The sequence below is a fragment of the Phyllobates terribilis genome, unplaced genomic scaffold (genome assembly GCF_046119375.1).
Source record: "Phyllobates terribilis strain yellow unplaced genomic scaffold, ASM4611937v1 Scaffold_4__5_contigs__length_816908805, whole genome shotgun sequence".
Lineage (NCBI taxonomy): Eukaryota > Metazoa > Chordata > Amphibia > Anura > Dendrobatidae > Phyllobates > Phyllobates terribilis.
Window position 1 is genome coordinate 474,902,455 of NW_027362764.1, and position 23,492 is coordinate 474,925,946.

At 56.8% G+C, this 23,492-nt stretch overlaps 1 protein-coding gene across 1 annotated transcript in view; it reads right to left on the bottom strand.

The window, feature by feature from the left end:
• The window catches only part of PXDC1 (PX domain containing 1), an 87,380-nt gene extending 64,188 nt beyond the window's left edge, over window positions 1-23,192 (bottom strand). Inside the window, exon 1 of the mRNA XM_073678706.1 lies at window positions 22,496-23,192. Within this exon, the coding sequence (XP_073534807.1) occupies window positions 22,496-22,751 (256 nt within the window). The 5' untranslated portion in view covers window positions 22,752-23,192. The remainder of the gene's footprint in view (window positions 1-22,495) is intronic.
• Window positions 23,193-23,492: the final 300 nt, after the last annotated feature.

The following is a 23,492-nucleotide window of genomic DNA, read 5'->3' on the forward strand; positions in this document are numbered from 1 at the left end:
TCAAGTGACTGTAACCCAAAAGTGAATGTGACTGCAACCCACAAGTAACTGTTACCCACATGTAACTGTGACTACAACCCCCAAGTGACTGTGACCCCCAAGTGACTGTGACCCCCAAGTGACTGTGACCCACAAGCGACTGTGACCCACAAGTGTCTGCGACCGGAACCCACAAGTGTCTGTGACTGGAACCCACAAATGTCTGCGACCGTGACCCACAAGTGTCTGCGACTGGAACCCACAAGTGTCTGTGACCGGCACCCACAAGTGTCTGCGACCGTGACCCACAAGTGTCTGCGACTGGAACCCACTAGTGTCTGCGACCGGAACCAACAAGTGTCTGCGACTGGAACCCTCAAATGTCTGAGACTCATGTTAGCGCTCACCTTTTCTTCTATGGATAATTATCCTTACAGATGATCTGAAAAGTCTGGAGGAGGTTCAGAAGAGAAAATACCTTTACCCCAGCCCTCTGCAGTCCAATCCCAGTACTCCTTGTAAAGCTATTTTCTCTGATGAAGCCCCCTTTAGACTGGGACTCTGGAAAAATGATTGTCCGGAAAGGAAATGATGAGCACTACCATGGGTCCTGTGTCATGCCAGCAGTAAAGTGTCACATGTAGGGTTGTTTTTCATCTAAGGCATTGGTGCCCAGTTTTGCCTAAGAACATCATCATCCAAGAGAAATCATCCAGGAGCAAGTTGGTGATGAACATTGCTTCTTCCAGCGTTAGGTCACAAGCAAAAGTGATAAATAAGTGATAACTAAGTGGCTCAGTGAACAAAACATTGACATTTTGGGTCCATGACCAGGAAACTCCTCAGATCTCAATGCCATTGAGAACCTGTGGTCAATCCTCATAAAGAGGGTGGACGAATAAAAACACAGAAATTGTGATAAGCACCAAGCACTGATTAGACCAGAAGGTGTTGTCATCAGTGAGGATTTGGCCCAGAAGCTGATATCCAGCTGTCAGGGCGGATTGTGGAAGTCTTTAAAAATAAGGGTCAACGCTGTAAATATTGAGCTGCTGTATAAACGTGATGCATTTGTCAACAAAAGTGTAAAAACATATGAATTCTTATAATTGTATTCAGAGACCATATAAACATCAGACTAAAAGATCTAAAAGCACTGAAGCAGCAAACTTTGTGAAAACCAAAATTTGTGTCAGTTTCAAAACTTTTGGCCACAACAGTAAGTAGATTGAATTCTAGACAGTGCAAATTGGTTCGCATGGTCCGATCCATCAGTGGCATCAGTGATCTCAGGCTGCTATATGGGAGCCCTAACACCGATCCCACCTTACGTCATTCGCGACTCTTCTTCAGGTTGGCAGGTCCTGGTGCAACATTAAATGTGCGTCATGTCACAACGATGAGGTTGCACCAGACAGGCTCATGAAAAGAGTTGTGGATGACGGGAGGTAAGAGGCGGTTCCCAGGCCTCCTGTCCGATGGCCACTCACTAGGCTGAGGGAGCCGGCCCAGTGAATCGATTCGCACCATCTCTACTGGATGCCATTGTAGCAAACACTCAGCTGCGATCAGTTAGTTCAATACCGTCTATGTAAACAAGGATGGACAAGGATGAGCCCCTCATTTGCATGCAATGCACAATACATTAAATCAGGTTTTTGACACATGTCACCCTATTCATGCTTAGTAATGGAACCAGGTGAAATGTTCCGCAATGTGTGAACATGGCCCTGAGGTCCATCACTCTGCCCAGCCACTGCCCACACATCCTAGGTATACATGGCCATGAGGTCCATCACTCTGCCCAGCTGGTGCCCACACATCCTAGGTATACATGGCCATGAGGTCCATCACTCTGCCCAGCTGGTGCCCACACATCCTAGGTATACATGGCCCTGAGGTCCATCACTCTGACAAGCCAATGCCCTCACATCCTGGGTATACATGGCCCTGAGGTCCATCACTCTGCCCAGCCAATGCCCACACATCCTGGGTATACATGGCCCTCAGGTCCATCACTCTGCGCAGCCAATGCCCACACATCCTGGGTATACATGGCCCTGAGGTCCATCACTCTGCGCAGCCGATGCCCACACATCATAGGTATACATGGCCCTGAGGTCCATCACTCTGCCCAGCCAATGCCCACACATCCTGGGTATACATGGCCCTGAGGTCCATCACTCTGCCCAGCCAATGCCCACACATCCTGGGTATACATGGCCCTGAGGTCCATCACTCTGCCCAGCCAATGCCCACACATCCTGGGTCTACATGGCCCTGAGGTCCATCACGCTGCGCAGCCGATGACCACACATCATAGGTATACATGGCCCTGAGGTCCATCACTCTGCCCAGCCAATGCCCACACATCCTAGGTATACATGGCCATGAGGTCCATCACTCTGCCCAGCCAATGCCCACACATCCTGGGTATACATGGCTCTGAGGTCCATCACTCTGCCCAGTCAATGCCCACACATCCTGGATATACATGGCCCTGAGATCCATCACTCTGCGCAGCCGATGCCCACACATCATAGGTATACATGGCCCTGAGATCCATCACTCTGCCCAGCCAATGCCCACACATCCTGGGTATACATGGCCCTGAGGTCCATCACTCTGCCCAGCCAATGCCCACACATCCTGGGTATACATGGCCCTGAGGTCCATCACTCTGCCCACCCAATGCCCACACATCCTGGGTATACATGGCCCTGAGGTCCATCACTCTGCGCAGCCGATGCCCACACATCATAGGTATACATGGCCCTGAGGTCCATCACTCTGCCCAGCTGGTACCCACAGATCATAGGTATACATGGCCCTGAGGTCCATCACTCTGCCCAGCTGGTGCCCACTCATCCTAGGTATACATGGCCCTGAGGTCCATCACTCTGCCCAGCCAGTGCCCACACATCATAGGTATACATGGCCCTTAGGGCCATCACTCTGCCCAGCTGGTGCCCACACATCCTAGGTATACATGGCCCTGAGGTCCATCACTCTGCCCAGCCAGTACCCACAGATCATAGGAATACATGACCCTGAGGTCCAGCATTCTGCCCAGTCGGTGCCCACTATTCCTAGGTATACATGGCCCTGAGGTCCATCACTCTGTCCAGCCGCTGCCCACACATCATAGGCATACATGGCCCTGAGGTACATCACTCTGTACAGCCGATGCCCACACATCCTAGGTATACATGGCCCTGAGGTCCAGCACTCTGCCCAGCCAATGCCCAGACATCCTGGGTATACAGGGCCATGAGGTCCATCACTCTGACCAGCCAATGCCCACAGATCCTGGGTATACATGGCCCTGAGGTCCATCACTCTGCCCAGCCAATGCCCACACATCATAGGTATACATGGCCCTGAGGTCCATCAATCTGCCCAGCCGGTGCCCACTCATCATAGGTATACATGGCCCTGAGGTCCATCACTCTGCCCAGCCGGTGCCCAATCATCCTAGGCATACATGGCTCTGAGGTCCATCACTCTGCCCAGCCGGTGTCCACACATCATAGGTATACATGGCCCTGAGGTCCATCACTCTGCCCAGCCGATGCCCACTCATCCTAGGTATACATGGCCCTGGGGTCAACACTCTGCCCAGCCGGTGCCCACACATCATAGGTATTCACGGCTCTGAGGTCCATCACTCTGCCCAGCCGATGCCCACACATCCTAGGTATACATGGCCCTGAGGTCCATCACTCTGCCCAGCCAATGCCCACACATCCTGGGTATACATGGACCTGAGGTCCATCACTCTGCCCAGCCGATGCCAACACATCCTAGGTATACATGGCTCTGAGGTCCATCACTCTGCCCAGCCGGTGCCTACACATCCTAGGTATACATGGCCCTGAGGTCCATCACTCTGCCCAGCCAATGCCCACACATCCTGGCTATACATGGCCCCGAGGTCCATCACTCTGCCCAGCCGATGCCCACACATCCTAGGTATACATGGCCCTCAGGTCCATCACTCTGCCCAGTCGGTGCCCACACATCCTAGGTATACATGGGCCTGAGGTCCTTCACTCTGCCCAGCCGGTGCCCACACATCCTAGGTATACATGGCCCCGAGGTCCATCACTCTGCCCAGCTGGTACCTACAGATCATAGGTATACATGGCCCTGAGGTCCATCACTCTGCCCAGCTGGTGCCCACTCATCCTAGGTATACATGGCCCTGAGGTCCATCACTCTGCCCAGCCGGTGCCCACACATCCTAGGTATACATGGCCCTGAGGTTCATCACTCGGCCCAGCCGGTGCCCACACATCTTAGGTATACATGGCCCTGAGGTCCATCACTCTGCCCAGCCGGTGCTCACACATCCTAGGTATACATGGGCCTGAGGTCCATCACTCTGCCCAGCCAATGCCCACACATCCTGGGTATACATGGCCCTGAGGTCCATCACTCTGCCCAGCCAGTACCCACAGATCATAGGTATACATGGCCCTGAGGTCCATCACTCTGCCCAGCCGGTGCTCACACATCCTAGGTATACATGGGCCTGAGGTCCATCACTCTGCCCAGCCAATGCCCACACATCCTGGGTATACATGGCCCTGAGGTCCATCACTCTTCCCAGCCAGTACCCACAGATCATAGGTATACATGGCCCTGAGGTCCATCACTCTGCCCAGCTGGTGCCCACTCATCCTAGGTATACATGGCCCTGAGGTCCATCACTCTGCCCAGCCAGTGTCCAAACATCATAGGTATACATGGCCCTTAGGGCCATCACTCTGACCAGCTGGTGCCCACACATCCTAGGTATACATGGCCCTGAGGTCCATCACTCTGCCCAGCCGGTACCCACAGATCATAGGTATACATGACCCTGAGGTCCAGAATTCTGCCCAGTCGGTGCCCACTATTCCTAGGTATACATGGCCCTGAGGTCCATCACTCTGTCCAGCCGCTGCCCACACATCATAGGCATACATGGCCCTGAGGTCCATCACTCTGTACAGCCGATGCCCACACATCCTAGGTATACATGGCCCTGAGGTCCAGCACTCTGCCCAGCCAATGCCCAGACATCCTGGGTATACAGGGCCATGAGGTCCATCACTCTGACCAGCCAATTCCCACACATCCTGGGTATACATGGCCCTGAGGTCCATCACTCTGCCCAGCCAATGCCCACACATCATAGGTATACATGGCCCTGAGGTCCATCAATCTGCCCAGCCGGTGCCCACTCATCATAGGTATACATGGCCCTGAGGTCCATCACTCTGCCCAACCGGTGCCCAATCATCCTAGGCATACATGGCTCTGAGGTCCATCACTCTGCCCAGCCGGTGTCCACACATCATAGGTATACATGGTCCTGAGGTCCATCACTCTGCCCAGCCGATGCCCACTCATCCTAGGTATACATGGCCCTGGGGTCAACACTCTGCCCAGCCGGTGCCCACACATCATAGGTATTCACGGCTCTGAGGTCCATCACTCTGCCCAGCCGGTGCCCACACATCCTAGGTACACATGGCCCTGAGGTCCATCACTCTGCCCAGCCGATGCCCACACATCCTAGGTATACATGGCCCTGAGGTCCATCACTCTGCCCAGCCAATGCCCACACATCCTGGGTATACATGGCCCTGAGGTCCATCACTCTGCCCAGCCGATGCCAACACATCCTAGGTATACATGGCCCTGAGGTCCATCACTCTGCCCAGCCGGTGCCCACACATCCTAGGTATACATGGCCCTGAGGTCCATCACTCTGCCCAGCCAATGCCCACACATCCTGGCTATACATGGCCCCGAGGTCCATCACTCTGCCCAGCCGGTGCCCACACATCCTAGGTATACATGGCCCTCAGGTCCATCACTCTGCCCAGTCGGTGCCCACACATCCTAGGTATACATGGGCCTGAGGTCCATCACTCTGCCCAGCCGGTGCCCACACATCCTAGGTATACATGGCCCCGAGGTCCATCACTCTGCCCAGCTGCTACCTACAGATCATAGGTATACATGGCCCTGAGGTCCATCACTCTGCCCAGCTCGTGCCCACTCATCCTAGGTATACATGGCCCTGAGGTCCATCACTCTGCCCAGCCGGTGCCCACAAATCCTAGGTATACATGGCCCTAAGGTTCATCACTCGGCCCAGCCGGTGCCCACACATCTTAGGTATACATGGCCCTGAGGTCCATCACTCTGCCCAGCCGGTGCTCACACATCCTAGGTATACATGGGCCTGAGGTCCATCACTCTGCCCAGCCAATGCCCACACATCCTGGGTATACATGGCCCTGAGGTCCATCACTCTGCCCAGCCGGTGCCCACACATCATAGGCATACATGGCCCTGAGGTCCATCACTCTGCCCAGCCGCTGCCCACACATCATAGGTATACATGGCCCTGAGGTCCATTACTCTGCCAAGCCGGTGCCCACACATTCTAGGTATACATGGCCCTGAGGTCCATCACTCTGACCAGCCGATGCCCACTCATCCTAGGTACACATGGCACTGAGGTCCATCACTCTGCCCAGCCGGTGCCCACACATCCTAGGTATACATGGGCCTGAGGTCCATCACTCTGCCCAGCCAATGCCCACACATCCTGGGTATACATGGCCCTGAGGTCCATCAAGCTGCCCAGCCGATGCCCACACATCATAGCTATACATGGCCCTGAGGTCTATCACTCTGCCCAACCGGTGCCCACACATCCTAGGTATACATGGCCCTGAGGTCCATCACTCTGCCCAGCCAATGCCCACACATCCTAGGTATACATGGCCCTGAGGTCCGTCATTCTGCCCAGCCGATGCCCACACATCATGGGTATACATGGCCCTCAGGTCCAGCACTCTGCCCAGCCAATGACCACAAATCATAGGTATACATGGCCCTCAGGTCCAGCATTCTGCCCAGCCGATGCACACACAGCCTAGGTATACATGGCCCTGAGGTCGATCATTCTGCCCAGCCGGTGCCCACACATCATAGGTATACATGGACCTGTGGTCCATCACTCTGCCCAGCAAGTGCCCACACATCAGAGATATACATGGCCCCGAGGTCCATCACTCTGCCCAGCTGGTACCTACAGATCATAGGTATACATGGCCCTGAGGTCCATCACTCTGCCCAGTCGGTGCCCACTCATCCTAGGTATAAATGGCCCTGAGGTCCATCAATCTGCCCAGCCGGTGCCCACACATCCTAGGTATCCATGGCCCTGAGGTCCATCACTCTGCCCAGCCGGTGCCACACATTTTAGGTATACATGGCCCTGAGGTCCATCACTCTGCCCAGACGGTGCCCACACATCCTAGGTATACATGGGCTTGAGGTCCATCACTCTGCCCAGCCAATGCCCACACATCCTGAGTATACATGGCCCTGAGGTCCATCACTCTACCCAGCCGGTACCCACAGATCATAGGTATACATGGCCCTGAGGTCAATCACTCTGCCCAGCCGGTGCCCACACATCATAGGTATACATGGCCCTGAGGTCCATCACTCTGCCCAGCCGGTACCCACAGATCATAGGTATACAAGGCCCTGAGGTCCATCACTCTGCCCAGCCGCTGCCCACACATCATAGGTATACATGGCCCTGAGGTCCATCACTCTGCCCAGCCGGTGCCCACACATTCTAGGTATACATGGCCGTGAGGTCCATCACTCTGCCCAGCCAATGCCCACACATCCTGGGTATACATGGCCCTGAGGTCCATCACTCTGCCCAGCCGATGCCCACACATCATAGGTATACATGGCCCTGAGGTTCATCACTCTGCCCAGCCGGTGCCCACACATCCTAGGTATACATGGCCCTGAGGTCCATCACTCTGCCCAGCCGGTGCCCACACATCCTAGGTATACATGGCCCTGAGATCCATCACTCTGCCCAGCCGGTGCCCACTCATCATAGGTATACATGGCCCTGAGGTCCATCACTCTGCCCAGCCGGTACCCACAGATCATAGGTATACAAGGCCCTGAGGTCCATCACTTTGCCCAGCCGCTGCCCACACATCATAGGTATACATGGCCCTGAGGTCCATCACTCTGCCAAGCCGGTGCCCACACATCCTAGGTATACATGGCCGTGAGGTCCATCACTCTGCCCAGCCAATGACCACACATCCTGGGTATACATGGCCCTGAGGTCCATCACTCTGCCCAGCCGATGCCCACACATCATAGGTATACATGGCCCTGAGGTCCATCACTCTGCCTAGCCGGTGCCCACACATCCTAGGTATACATGGCCCTGAGGTCCATCACTCTGCCCAGCCGGTGCCCACACATCCTAGGTATACATGGCCCTGAGATCCATCACTCTGCCCAGCCGGTGCCCACTCATCATAGGTATACATGGCCCTGAGGTCCATCACTCTGCCCAGCCGGTACCCACAGATCATAGGTATACAAGGCCCTGAGGTCCATCACTCTGCCCAGCCACTGCCCACACATCATAGGTATACATGGCCCTGAGGTCCATCACTCTGCCCAGCCGGTGCCCACACATTCTAGGTATACATGGCCGTGAGGTCCATCACTCTGCCCAGCCAATGCCCACACATCCTGGGTATACATGGCCCTAAGGTCCATCACTCTGCCCAGCCGATGCCCACACATCCTAGGTATACATGGCCCTGAGGTCCATCACTCTGCCCAGCCGGTGCCCACACATCCTAGGTATACATGGCCCTGAGGTCCATCACTCTGCCCAGTCGGTGCCCACTCTTCCTAGGTATACATGGCCCTGAGGTCCATCACTCTGACCAGCCGGTGCCCACACATCCTAGGTATCCATGGCCCTGAGGTCCATCACTCTGCCCAGCCGGTGCCACACATCATAGGTATACATGGCCCTGAGGTCCATCACTCTGCCCAGCCGGTGCCCACACATCCTAGGTATACATGGGCTTGAGGTCCATCACTCTGCCCAGCCAATGCCCACACATCCTGGGTATACATGGCCCTGGGGTCCATCACTCTGCCCAGCCGGTACCCACAGATCATAGGTATACAGGGCCCTGAGGTCCATCACTCTGCCCAGCCGGTGCCCACACATCCTAGGTATACATGGCCCTGAGGTCCATCACTCTGCCCAGCCGGTGACCACACATCCTAGGTATACATGGCCCTGAGATCCATCACTCTGCCCAGCCGGTGCCCACTCATCATAGGTATACATGGCCCTGAGGTCCATCACTCTGCCCAGCCGGTACCCACTCCTCATAGGTATACATGGCCCTGAGGTCCATCAAGCTACCGAGCCGATGCCCACACATCATAGGTATACATGGCCCTGAGGTCCATCACTCTGCCCAGCCGGTACCCACAGATCATAGGTATACAAGGCCCTGAGGTGCATCACTCTGCCCAGCCGCTGCCCACACATCATAGGTATACATGGCCCTGAGGTCCATCACTCTGCCCAGCCGGTGCCCACACATCCTAGGTATACATGGCCCTGAGGTCCATCACTCTGCCCAGCCGGTGCCCACACATCCTAGGTATACATGGCCCTGAGATCCATCACTCTGCCCAGCCGGTGCCCACTCATCATAGGTATGCATGGCCCTGAGGTCCATCACTCTGCACAGCCGGTACCTACTCATCATAGGTATACATGGCCCTGAGGTCCATCAAGCTGCCGAGCCGATGCCCACACATCATAGGTATACATGGCCCTGAGGTCCATCACTCTGCCCAGTCGGTGTCCACTCTTCCTAGGTATACATGGCCCTGAGGTCCATCACTCTGACCAGCCGGTGCCCACAAATCCTAGGTATCCATGGCCCTGAGGTCCATCACTCTGCCCAGCCGGTGCCACACATCTTAGGTATACATGGCCCTGAGGTCCATCACTCTGCCCAGCCGGTGCCCACACATCCTAGGTATACATGGGCTTGAGGTCCATCACTCTGCCCAGCCAATGCCCACACATCCTGGGTATACATGGCCCTGAGGTCCATCACTCTGCCCAGCCGGTACCCACAGATCATAGGTATACAGGGCCCTGAGGTCCATCACTCTGCCCAGCCGGTACCCACAGATCATAGGTATACAGGGCCCTGAGGTCAATCATTCTGCCCAGCCGGTGCCCACTCATCAGGTATACATGGCCCTGAGGTCCGTCACTCTGCCCAGCCGGTGCCCACACATCATAGGTATACATGGCCCTGAGGTCCATCACTCAGCCCAGCCGGTACCCACAGATCATAGGTATACAAGGCCCTGAGGTCCATCACTCTGCCCAGCCGCTGCCCACACATCATAGGTATACATGGCCCCGAGGTCCATCACTCTGCCAAGCCGGTGCCCACACATTCTAGGTATACATGGCCGTGAGGTCCATCACTCTGCCCAGCCAATGCCCACACATCCTGCGTATACATGGCCCTGAGGTCCATCACTCTGCCCAGCCGATGCCCACACATCATAGGTATACATGGCCCTGAGGTCCATCACTCTGCCCAGTCGGTGCCCACTCTTCCTAGGTATACATGGCCCTGAGGTCCATCACTCTGACCAGCCGATGCCCACACATCCTAGGTATCCATGGCCCTGAGGTCCATCACTCTGCCCAGCCGGTGCCACACATCTTAGGTATACATGGCCCTGAGGTCCATCTCTCTGCCCAGCCGGTGCCCACACATCCTAGGTATACATGGGCTTCAGGTCCATCACTCTGCCCAGCCAATGCCCACACATCCTGGGTATACATGGCCCTGAGGTCCATCACTCTGCCCAGCCGGCACCCACAGATCATAGGTATACAGGGCCCTGAGGTCCATCACTCTGCCCAGCCGGTGCCCACACATCCTAGGTATACATGGCCCTGAGGTGCATCACTCTGCCCAGCCGATGCCCACACATCCTAGGTATACATGGCCCTGAGATCCATTACTCTGCCCAGCCGGTGCCCACTCATCATAGGTATACATGGCCCTGAGGTCCATCACTCTGCCCAGCCGGTACCCACTCATCATAGGTATACATGGCCCTGAGGTCCATCAAGCTGCCGAGCCGATGCCCACACATCATAGGTATACATGGCCCTGAGGTCCATCACTCTGCCCAGCCGGTACCCACAGATCATAGGTATACAAGGCCCTGAGGTCCATCACTCTGCCCAGCCGCTGCCCACACATCATAGGTATACATGGCCCTGAGGTCCATCACTCTGCCCAGCCGGTGCCCACACATCCTAGGTATACATGGCCCTGAGGTCCATCACTCTGCCCAGCCGGTGCCCACACATCCTAGGTATACATGGCCCTGAGATCCATCACTCTGCCCAGCCGGTGCCCACTCATCATAGGTATACATGGCCCTGATGTCCATCACTCTGCACAGCCGGTACCTACTCATCATAGGTATACATGGCCCTGAGGTCCATCAAGCTGCCGAGCCGATGCCCACACATCATAGGTATACATGGCCCTGAGGTCCATCACTCTGCCCAGTCGGTGCCCACTCTTCCTAGGTATACATGGCCCTGAGGTCCATCACTCTGACCAGCCGGTGCCCACACATCCTAGGTATCCATGGCCCTGAGGTCCATCACTCTGCCCAGCCGGTGCCACACATCTTAGGTATACATGGCCCTGAGGTCCATCACTCTGCCCAGCCGGTGCCCACACATCCTAGGTATACATGGGCTTGAGGTCCATCACTCTGCCCAGCCAATGCCCACACATCCTGGGTATACATGGCCCTGAGGTCCATCACTCTGCCGAGCCAGTACCGACAGATCATAGGTATACAGGGCCCTGAGGTCCATCACTCTGCCCAGCCGGTGCCCACACATCCTAGGTATACATGGCCCTGAGGTCTATCACTCTGCCCAGCCGGTGCCCACACATCCTAGGTATACATGGCCCTGAGATCCATCACTCTGCCCAGCCGGTGCCCACTCATCATAGGTATACATGGCCCTGAGGTCCATCCCTCTGCCCAGCCGGTACCCACTCATCATAGGTATACATGGCCCTGAGGTCCATCAAGCTGCCGAGCCGATGCCCACACATCATAGGTATACATGGCCCTGAGATCCATCACTCTGCCCAGCCGTTGCCCACTCATCATAGGTATACATGGCCCTGAGGTCCATCACTCTGCACAGCCGGTACCTACTCATCATAGGTATACATGGCCCTGAGGTCCATCAAGCTGCCGAGCCGATGCCCACACATCATAGGTATACATGGCCCTGAGGTCCATCACTCTGCCCAGTCGGTGTCCACTCTTCCTAGGTATACATGGCCCTGAGGTCCATCACTCTGACCAGCCGGTGCCCACACATCCTAGGTATCCATGGCCCTGAGGTCCATCACTCTGCCCAGCCGGTGCCACACATCTTAGGTATACATGGCCCTGAGGTCCATCACTCTGCCCAGCCGGTGCCCACACATCCTAGGTATACATGGGCTTGAGGTCCATCACTCTGCCCAGCCAATGCCCACACATCCTGGGTATACATGGCCCTGAGGTCCATCACTCTGCCCAGCCGATGCCCACACATCATAGGTATACATGGCCCTGAGGTCCATCACTCTGCCCAGCCGGTGCCCACACATCCTAGGTATACATGGCCCTGAGGTCCATCACTCTGCCCAGCCGGTGCCCACACATCCTAGGTATACATGGCCCTGAGATCCATCACTCTGCCCAGCCGGTGCCCACTCATCATAGGTATACATGGCCCTGAGGTCCATCACTCTGCCCAGCCGGTACCCACTCATCATAGGTATACATGGCCCTGAGGTCCATCAAGCTGCCGAGCTGATGCCCACACATCCTAGGTATACATGGCCCTGAGGTCAATCACTCTGCCCAGCCGGTGCCCACACATCCTAGGTATACATGGCCCTGAGATCCATCACTCTGCCCAGCCGGTGCCCACTCATCATAGGTATACATGGCCCTGAGGTCCATCACTCTGCCCAGCCGGTACCCACTCATCATAGGTATACATGGCCCTGAGGTCCATCAAGCTGCCGAGCCGATGCCCACACATCATAGGTATACATGGCCCTGAGGTCCATCACTCTGCCCAGCCGGTGCCCACACATCTTAGGTATACAAGGCCCTGAGGTCCATCACTCTGCCCAGCCGGTGCCCACACATCCTAGGTATACATGGGCATGAGGTCAATCACTCTGCCCAGCCAATGCCCACACATCCTGGGTATACATGGCGCTGAGGTCCATCACTCTGCCCAGCCGGTACCCACAGATCATAGGTATACATGGCCCTGAGGTCCATCACTCTGCCCAGCCGGTGCCCACTCATCTGGTATACATGGCCCTGAGGTCCATCACTCTGGCCAGCCGGTGCCCACACATCATAGGTATACATGGCCCTGAGGTCCATCTCTCTGCCCAGCCGGTACCCACAGATCATAGGTATACATGGCCCTGAGGTCCATCACTCTGCCCAGCCGCTGCCCACACATCATAGGTATACATGGCCCTGAGGTCCATCACTCTGCCCAGCCGGTGCCCACACATTCTAGGTATACATGGCCCTGAGGTCCATCACTCTGCGCAGCCAATGCCCACACATCCTGGGTATACATGGCCCTGAGGTCCATCACTCTGCCCAGCCGATGCCCACACATCATAGGTATACATGGCCCTGAGGTCCATCACTCTGCCCAGCCGGTGCCCACACATCCTAGGTATACATGGCCCTGAGGTCCATCACTCTGCCCAGCCGCTGCCCACACATCCTAGGTATACATGGCCCTGAGATCCATCACTCTGCCCAGCCGGTGCCCACTCATCATAGGTATACATGGCCCTGAGGTCATTCACTCTGCCCAGCCGGTGCCCACTCATCATAGGTATACATGGCCCTGAGGTCCATCACTCTGCCCAGCCGGTACCCACTCATCATAGGTATACATGGCCCTGAGGTCCATCAAGCTGCCCAGCCGATGCCCACACATCCTAGGTATACATGGCCCTGAGGTCCATCACTCTGCCCAGCCAGTGCCCACACATCATAGGTATACATGGCCCTGAGGTCCATCACTCTGCCCAGTCGGTGCCCACTCTTCCTAGGTATACATGGCCCTGAGGTCCATCACTCTGACCAGCCGGTGCCCACACATCCTAGGTATCCATGGCCCTGAGGTCCATCAAGCTGTCGAGCCGATGCCCACACATCATAGGTATACATGGCCCTGAGGTCCATCACTCTGCACAGCCAGAACCTACTCATCATAGGTATACATGGCCCTGAGGTCCATCAAGCTGCCGAGCCGATGCCCACACATCATAGGTATACATGGCCCTGAGGTCCATCACTCTGCCCAGTCGGTGCCCACTCTTCCTAGGTATACATGGCCCTGAGGTCCATCACTCTGACCAGCCGGTGCCCACACATCCTAGGTATCCATGGCCCTGAGGTCCATCACTCTGCCCAGCCGGTGCCACACATCTTAGGTATACATGGCCCTGAGGTCCATCACTCTGCCCAGCCAGTGCCCACACATCCTAGGTATACATGGGCTTGAGGTCCATCACTCTGCCCAGCCAATGCCCACACATCCTGGGTATACATGGCCGTGAGGTCCATCACTCTGCCCAGCCGGTACCGACAGATCATAGGTATACAGGACCCTGAGGTCCATCACTCTGCCCAGCCGGTGCCCACACATCCTAGGTATACATGGCCCTGAGGTCCATCACTCTGCCCAGCCGGTGCCCACACATCCTAGGTATACATGGCCCTGAGATCCATCACTCTGCCCAGCCGGTGCCCACTCATTATAGGTATACATGGCCCTGAGGTCCATCACTCTGCCCAGCCGGTACCCACTCATCATAGGTATACATGGCCCTGAGGTCCATCAAGCTGCCGAGCCGATGCCCACACATCCTAGGTATACATGGCCCTGAGGTCCATCACTCTGCCCAGCCGGTGCCCACACATCCTAGGTATCCATGGCCCTGAGGTCCATCACTCTGCCCAGCCGGTGCCACACATCTTAGGTATACATGGCCCTGAGGTCCATCACTCTGCCCAGCCGGTGCCCACACATCCTAGGTATACATGGGCTTGAGGTCCATCACTCTGCCCAGCCAATGCCCACACATCCTGGGTATACATGGCCCTGAGGTCCATCACTCTGCCCAGCCGGTACCCACAGATCATAGGTATACAGGGCCCTGAGGTCCATCACTCTGCCCAGCCGGTACCCACAGATCATAGGTATACAGGGCCCTGAGGTCAATCATTCTGCCCAGCCGGTGCCCACTCATCAGGTATACATGGCCCTGAGGTCCGTCACTCTGCCCAGCCGGTGCCCACACATCATAGGTATACATGGCCCTGAGGTCCATCACTCAGCCCAGCCGGTACCCACAGATCATAGGTATACAAGGCCCTGAGGTCCATCACTCTGCCCAGCCGCTGCCCACACATCATAGGTATACATGGCCCCGAGGTCCATCACTCTGCCAAGCCGGTGCCCACACATTCTAGGTATACATGGCCGTGAGGTCCATCACTCTGCCCAGCCAATGCCCACACATCCTGCGTATACATGGCCCTGAGGTCCATCACTCTGCCCAGCCGATGCCCACACATCATAGGTATACATGGCCCTGAGGTCCATCACTCTGCCCAGTCGGTGCCCACTCTTCCTAGGTATACATGGCCCTGAGGTCCATCACTCTGACCAGCCGATGCCCACACATCCTAGGTATCCATGGCCCTGAGGTCCATCACTCTGCCCAGCCGGTGCCACACATCTTAGGTATACATGGCCCTGAGGTCCATCTCTCTGCCCAGCCGATGCCCACACATCCTAGGTATACATGGGCTTCAGGTCCATCACTCTGCCCAGCCAATGCCCACACATCCTGGGTATACATGGCCCTGAGGTCCATCACTCTGCCCAGCCGGCACCCACAGATCATAGGTATACAGGGCCCTGAGGTCTATCACTCTGCCCAGCCGGTGCCCACACATCCTAGGTATACATGGCCCTGAGATCCATTACTCTGCCCAGCCGGTGCCCACTCATCATAGGTATACATGGCCCTGAGGTCCATCACTCTGCCCAGCCGGTACCCACTCATCATAGGTATACATGGCCCTGAGGTCCATCAAGCTGCCGAGCCGATGCCCACACATCATAGGTATACATGGCCCTGAGGTCCATCACTCTGCCCAGCCGGTACCCACAGATCATAGGTATACAAGGCCCTGAGGTCCATCACTCTGCCCAGCCGCTGCCCACACATCATAGGTATACATGGCCCTGAGGTCCATCACTCTGCCCAGCCGGTGCCCACACATCCTAGGTATACATGGCCCTGAGGTCCATCACTCTGCCCAGCCGGTGCCCACACATCCTAGGTATACATGGCCCTGAGATCCATCACTCTGCCCAGCCGGTGCCCACTCATCATAGGTATACATGGCCCTGAGGTCCATCACTCTGCACAGCCGGTACCTACTCATCATAGGTATACATGGCCCTGAGGTCCATCAAGCTGCCGAGCCGATGCCCACACATCATAGGTATACATGGCCCTGAGGTCCATCACTCTGCCCAGTCGGTGCCCACTCTTCCTAGGTATACATGGCCCTGAGGTCCATCACTCTGACCAGCCGGTGCCCACACATCCTAGGTATCCATGGCCCTGAGGTCCATCACTCTGCCCAGCCGGTGCCACACATCTTAGGTATACATGGCCCTGAGGTCCATCACTCTGCCCAGCCGGTGCCCACACATCCTAGGTATACATGGGCTTGAGGTCCATCACTCTGCCCAGCCAATGCCCACACATCCTGGGTATACATGGCCCTGAGGTCCATCACTCTGCCGAGCCAGTACCGACAGATCATAGGTATACAGGGCCCTGAGGTCCATCACTCTGCCCAGCCGGTGCCCACACATCCTAGGTATACATGGCCCTGAGGTCTATCACTCTGCCCAGCCGGTGCCCACACATCCTAGGTATACATGGCCCTGAGATCCATCACTCTGCCCAGCCGGTGCCCACTCATCATAGGTATACATGGCCCTGAGGTCCATCCCTCTGCCCAGCCGGTACCCACTCATCATAGGTATACATGGCCCTGAGGTCCATCAAGCTGCCGAGCCGATGCCCACACATCATAGGTATACATGGCCCTGAGGTCCATCACTCTGCCCAGTCGGTGTCCACTCTTCCTAGGTATACATGGCCCTGAGGTCCATCACTCTGACCAGCCGGTGCCCACACATCCTAGGTATCCATGGCCCTGAGGTCCATCACTCTGCCCAGCCGGTGCCACACATCTTAGGTATACATGGCCCTGAGGTCCATCACTCTGCCCAGCCGGTGCCCACACATCCTAGGTATACATGGGCTTGAGGTCCATCACTCTGCCCAGCCAATGCCCACACATCCTGGGTATACATGGCCCTGAGGTCCATCACTCTGCCCAGCCGATGCCCACACATCATAGGTATACATGGCCCTGAGGTCCATCACTCTGCCCAGCCGGTGCCCACACATCCTAGGTATACATGGCCCTGAGGTCCATCACTCTGCCCAGCCGGTGCCCACACATCCTAGGTATACATGGCCCTGAGATCCATCACTCTGCCCAGCCGGTGCCCACTCATCATAGGTATACATGGCCCTGAGGTCCATCACTCTGCCCAGCCGGTACCCACTCATCATAGGTATACATGGCCCTGAGGTCCATCAAGCTGCCGAGCTGATGCCCACACATCCTAGGTATACATGGCCCTGAGGTCAATCACTCTGCCCAGCCGGTGCCCACACATCCTAGGTATACATGGCCCTGAGATCCATCACTCTGCCCAGCCGGTGCCCACTCATCATAGGTATACATGGCCCTGAGGTCCATCACTCTGCCCAGCCGGTACCCACTCATCATAGGTATACATGGCCCTGAGGTCCATCAAGCTGCCGAGCCGATGCCCACACATCATAGGTATACATGGCCCTGAGGTCCATCACTCTGCCCAGCCGGTGCCCACACATCTTAGGTATACAAGGCCCTGAGGTCCATCACTCTGCCCAGCCGGTGCCCACACATCCTAGGTATACATGGGCATGAGGTCCATCACTCTGCCCAGCCAATGCCCACACATCCTGGGTATACATGGCGCTGAGGTCCATCACTCTGCCCAGCCGGTACCCACAGATCATAGGTATACATGGCCCTGAGGTCCATCACTCTGCCCAGCCGGTGCCCACTCATCTGGTATACATGGCCCTGAGGTCCATCACTCTGGCCAGCCGGTGCCCACACATCATAGGTATACATGGTCCTGAGGTCCATCTCTCTGCCCAGCCGGTACCCACAGATCATAGGTATACATGGCCCTGAGGTCCATCACTCTGCCCAGCCGCTGCCCACACATCATAGGTATACATGGCCCTGAGGTCCATCACTCTGCCCAGCCGGTGCCCACACATTCTAGGTATACATGGCCCTGAGGTCCATCACTCTGCGCAGCCAATGCCCACACATCCTGGGTATACATGGCCCTGAGGTCCATCACTCTGCCCAGCCGATGCCCACACATCATAGGTATACATGGCCCTGAGGTCCATCACTCTGCCCAGCCGGTGCCCACACATCCTAGGTATACATGGCCCTGAGGTCCATCACTCTGCCCAGCCGCTGCCCACACATCCTAGGTATACATGGCCCTGAGATCCATCACTCTGCCCAGCCGGTGCCCACTCATCATAGGTATACATGGCCCTGAGGTCATTCACTCTGCCCAGCCGGTGCCCACTCATCATAGGTATACATGGCCCTGAGGTCCATCACTCTGCCCAGCCGGTACCCACTCATCATAGGTATACATGGCCCTGAGGTCCATCAAGCTGCCCAGCCGATGCCCACACATCCTAGGTATACATGGCCCTGAGGTCCATCACTCTGCCCAGCCAGTGCCCACACATCATAGGTATACATGGCCCTGAGGTCCATCACTCTGCCCAGTCGGTGCCCACTCTTCCTAGGTATACATGGCCCTGAGGTCCATCACTCTGACCAGCCGGTGCCCACACATCCTAGGTATCCATGGCCCTGAGGTCCATCAAGCTGTCGAGCCGATGCCCACACATCATAGGTATACATGGCCCTGAGGTCCATCACTCTGCACAGCCAGAACCTACTCATCATAGGTATACATGGCCCTGAGGTCCATCAAGCTGCCGAGCCGATGCCCACACATCATAGGTATACATGGCCCTGAGGTCCATCACTCTGCCCAGTCGGTGCCCACTCTTCCTAGGTATACATGGCCCTGAGGTCCATCACTCTGACCAGCCGGTGCCCACACATCCTAGGTATCCATGGCCCTGAGGTCCATCACTCTGCCCAGCCGGTGCCACACATCTTAGGTATACATGGCCCTGAGGTCCATCACTCTGCCCAGCCAGTGCCCACACATCCTAGGTATACATGGGCTTGAGGTCCATCACTCTGCCCAGCCAATGCCCACACATCCTGGGTATACATGGCCGTGAGGTCCATCACTCTGCCCAGCCGGTACCGACAGATCATAGGTATACAGGACCCTGAGGTCCATCACTCTGCCCAGCCGGTGCCCACACATCCTAGGTATACATGGCCCTGAGGTCCATCACTCTGCCCAGCCGGTGCCCACACATCCTAGGTATACATGGCCCTGAGATCCATCACTCTGCCCAGCCGGTGCCCACTCATCATAGGTATACATGGCCCTGAGGTCCATCACTCTGCCCAGCCGGTACCCACTCATCATAGGTATACATGGCCCTGAGGTCCATCAAGCTGCCGAGCCGATGCCCACACATCCTAGGTATACATGGCCCTGAGGTCCATCACTCTGCCCAGCCTGTGCCCACACATCCTAGGTATACATGGCCCTGAGATCCATCACTCTGCCCAGCCGGTGCCCACTCATCATAGGTATACATGGCCCTGAGGTCCATCACTCTGCCCAGCCGGTACCCACTCATCATAGGTATACATGGCCCTGAGGTCCATCAAGCTGCCGAGCCGATGCCCACACATCATAGGTATACATGGCCCTGAGGTCCATCACTCTGCCCAGTCGGTGCCCACTCTTCCTAGGTATCCATGGCCCTGAGGTCCATCACTCTGCCCAGCCGGTGCCACACATCTTAGGTATACATGGCCCTGAGGTCCATCACTCTGCCCAGCCGGTGCCCACACATCCTAGGTATACATGGGCTTGAGGTCCATCACTCTGCCCAGCCAATGCCCACACATCCTGGGTATACATGGCCCTGAGGTCCATCACTCTGCCCAGCCGGTACCCACAGATCATAGGTATACAGGGCCCTGAGGTCAATCACTCTGCCCAGCCGGTGCCCACACATCATAGGTATACATGGCCCTGAGGTCCATCACTCAGCCCAGCCGGTACCCACAGATCATAGGTATACAAGGCCCTGAGGTCCATCACTCTGCCCAGCCGCTGCCCACACATCATAGGTATACATGGCCCCGAGGTCCATCACTCTGCCCAGCCGGTGCCCACACATTCTAGGTATACATGGCCGTGAGGTCCATCACTCTGCCCAGCCAATGCCCACACATCCTGGGTATACATGGCCCTGAGGTCCATCACTCTGCCCAGCCGATGCCCACACATCATAGGTATACATGGCCCTGAGGTCCATCACTCTGCCCAGCCGGTGCCCACACATCCTAGGTATACATGGCCCTGAGGTCCATCACTCTGCCCAGCCGGTGCCCACACATCCTAGGTATACATGGCCCTGAGATCCATCACTCTGCCCAGCCGGTGCCCACTCATCATAGGTATACATGGCCCTGAGGTCCATCACTCTGCCCAGCCGGTACCCACTCATCATAGGTATACATGGCCCTGAGGTCCATCAAGCTGCCGAGCCGATGCCCACACATCCTAGGAATACATGGTCCTGAGGTCCATCACTCTGCCCAGCCGGTGCCCACACATCCTAGGTATACATGGCCCTGAGATCCATCACTCTGCCCAGCCGGTGCCCACTCATCATAGGTATACATGGCCCTGAGGTCCATCACTCTGCCCAGCCGGTACCCACTCATCATAGGTATACATGGCCCTGAGGTCCATCAAGCTGCCGAGCCGATGCCCACACATCATAGGTATACATGGCCCTGAGGTCCATCACTCTGCCCAGCCGGTGCCCACACATCTTAGGTATACAAGGCCCTGAGGTCCATCACTCTGCCCAGCCGGTGCCCACACATCCTAGGTATACATGGGCATGAGGTCCATCACTCTGCCCAGCCAATGCCCACACATCCTGGGTATACATGGCCCTGAGGTCCATCACTCTGCCCAGCCGGTACCCACAGATCATAGGTATACATGGCCCTGAGGTCCATCACTCTGCCCAGCCGGTGCCCACTCATCTGGTATACATGGCCCTGAGGTCCATCACTCTGGCCAGCCGGTGCCCACACATCATAGGTATACATGGCCCTGAGGTCCATCTCTCTGCCCAGCCGGTACCCACAGATCATAGGTATACATGGCCCTGAGGTCCATCACTCTGCCCAGCCGCTGCCCACACATCATAGGTATACATGGCCCTGAGGTCCATCACTCTGCCCAGCCGGTGCCCACACATTCTAGGTATACATGGCCCTGAGGTCCATCACTCTGCCCAGCCAATGCCCACACATCCTGGGTATACATGGCCCTGAGGTCCATCACTCTGCCCAGCCGATGCCCACACATCATAGGTATACATGGCCCTGAGGTCCATCACTCTGCCCAGCCGGTGCCCACACATCCTAGGTATACATGGCCCTGAGGTCCATCACTCTGCCCAGCCGCTGCCCACACATCCTAGGTATACATGGTCCTGAGATCCATCACTCTGCCCAGCCGGTGCCCACTCATCATAGGTATACATGGCCCTGAGGTCCATCACTCTGCCCAGCCGGTGCCCACTCATCATAGGTATACATGGCCCTGAGGTCCATCACTCTGCCCAGCCGGTACCCACTCATCATAGGTATACATGGCCCTGAGGTCCATCAAGCTGCCCAGCCGATGCCCACACATCCTAGGTATACATGGCCCTGAGGTCCATCACTCTGCCCAGCCAGTGCCCACACATCATAGGTATACATGGCCCTGAGGTCCATCACTCTGCTCAGCCGGTGCCCACACATCCTAGGTATACATGGCCCTCAGGTCCATCACTCTGCCCAGCCGGTGCCCACACATCCTAGGTATACATGGCCCTGAGGTCCATCACTCTGCCCAGCCGATGCCCACACATCATAGGTATACATGGCCCTGAGGTCCATCACTCTGCCCAGCCGATGCCCACACATCATAGGTATACATGGCCCTGAGGTCCATCACTCTGCCCAGCTGGTGCCCACACATCATAGGTATACATGACCCTGAGGTCCATCACTCTGCTCAGCCGGTGCCCACTCATCCTAGATATACATGGCACGCCTGGCAGCCAGCACCCACCTTCCAGCAGAGATGACTGCGCCAGCTCCCCCCGGTCCTCCGGGAAGGACTCCAGCAGCCTCCTGAAGAGCCTACCCAGGTCGGAGTAACTCCTATGGAGGTAGAGGATGTTCCTATCAGACCACTCGGTCCGGATCTCGAAGAATTCCTCCTCGTCCCCTTTGCGGTTAATGATGAGTCTCCTGATGCCGTTCACCCAGCAATCCTTCACAAACATGTTCACCAGGGAGGTGCCCTCAAACACAGCCGATGCCATCCTCAGCCCGCTGCGCACCCTGACACCCACATCCCCACCCGAGGGCAGACGTGGCAGCGCTGCTGTGCCCAGATGTGGCGGCCGATCAGTAACTAGATCCCAGCGCTCTGTCCCCGGATCAGTTGCACACAGGACATTGTTATCTGAGCAGCTCCCGGACCCTGCGCCAAGTCTGCCAACTTCTCTAGCACATCCCGGCAGATCCGCGGTGCGGGGGCGCCGTCCTGCCTGTGCCGCTATGTCCCGACATTCCGGTCAGTCGTCACAGGGATGCCGGCGCTGCTGTCAGGGCAGGGGCGATGGCAGCTACGTGTAACTTGTTGTCTCCCACCCCCGGCTGTGCGCTGCTGTCACCGGACCTCCCTCCGCCCTCAGTGCAGCGCTGCCAGGAAGACGCAGGATGAGGAACCTTGTGTGGAGAGAGGGCTGAGCACTGTGAGGAGGAATGCCGGCTCTGAGCACTGTGAGGAGGAATGCCGGCTCTGAGCACTGTGAGGAGGAATGCCGGCTCTGAGCACTGTGAGGAGGAATGCCGGCTCTGATCACTGTGAGGAGGAATGCCGGCTCTGATCACTGTGAGGAGTAATGCCAGCTCTGCACTGTGAGGAGGAATGCCGGCTCCAAGCACTGTGAGGAGGAATGCCGGCTCTGAGCACTGTGAGGAGGAATGCCGGCTCTGATCACTGTGAGGAGGAATGCCGGCTCCAAGCACTGTGAGGAGGAATGCCGGCTCTGAGCACT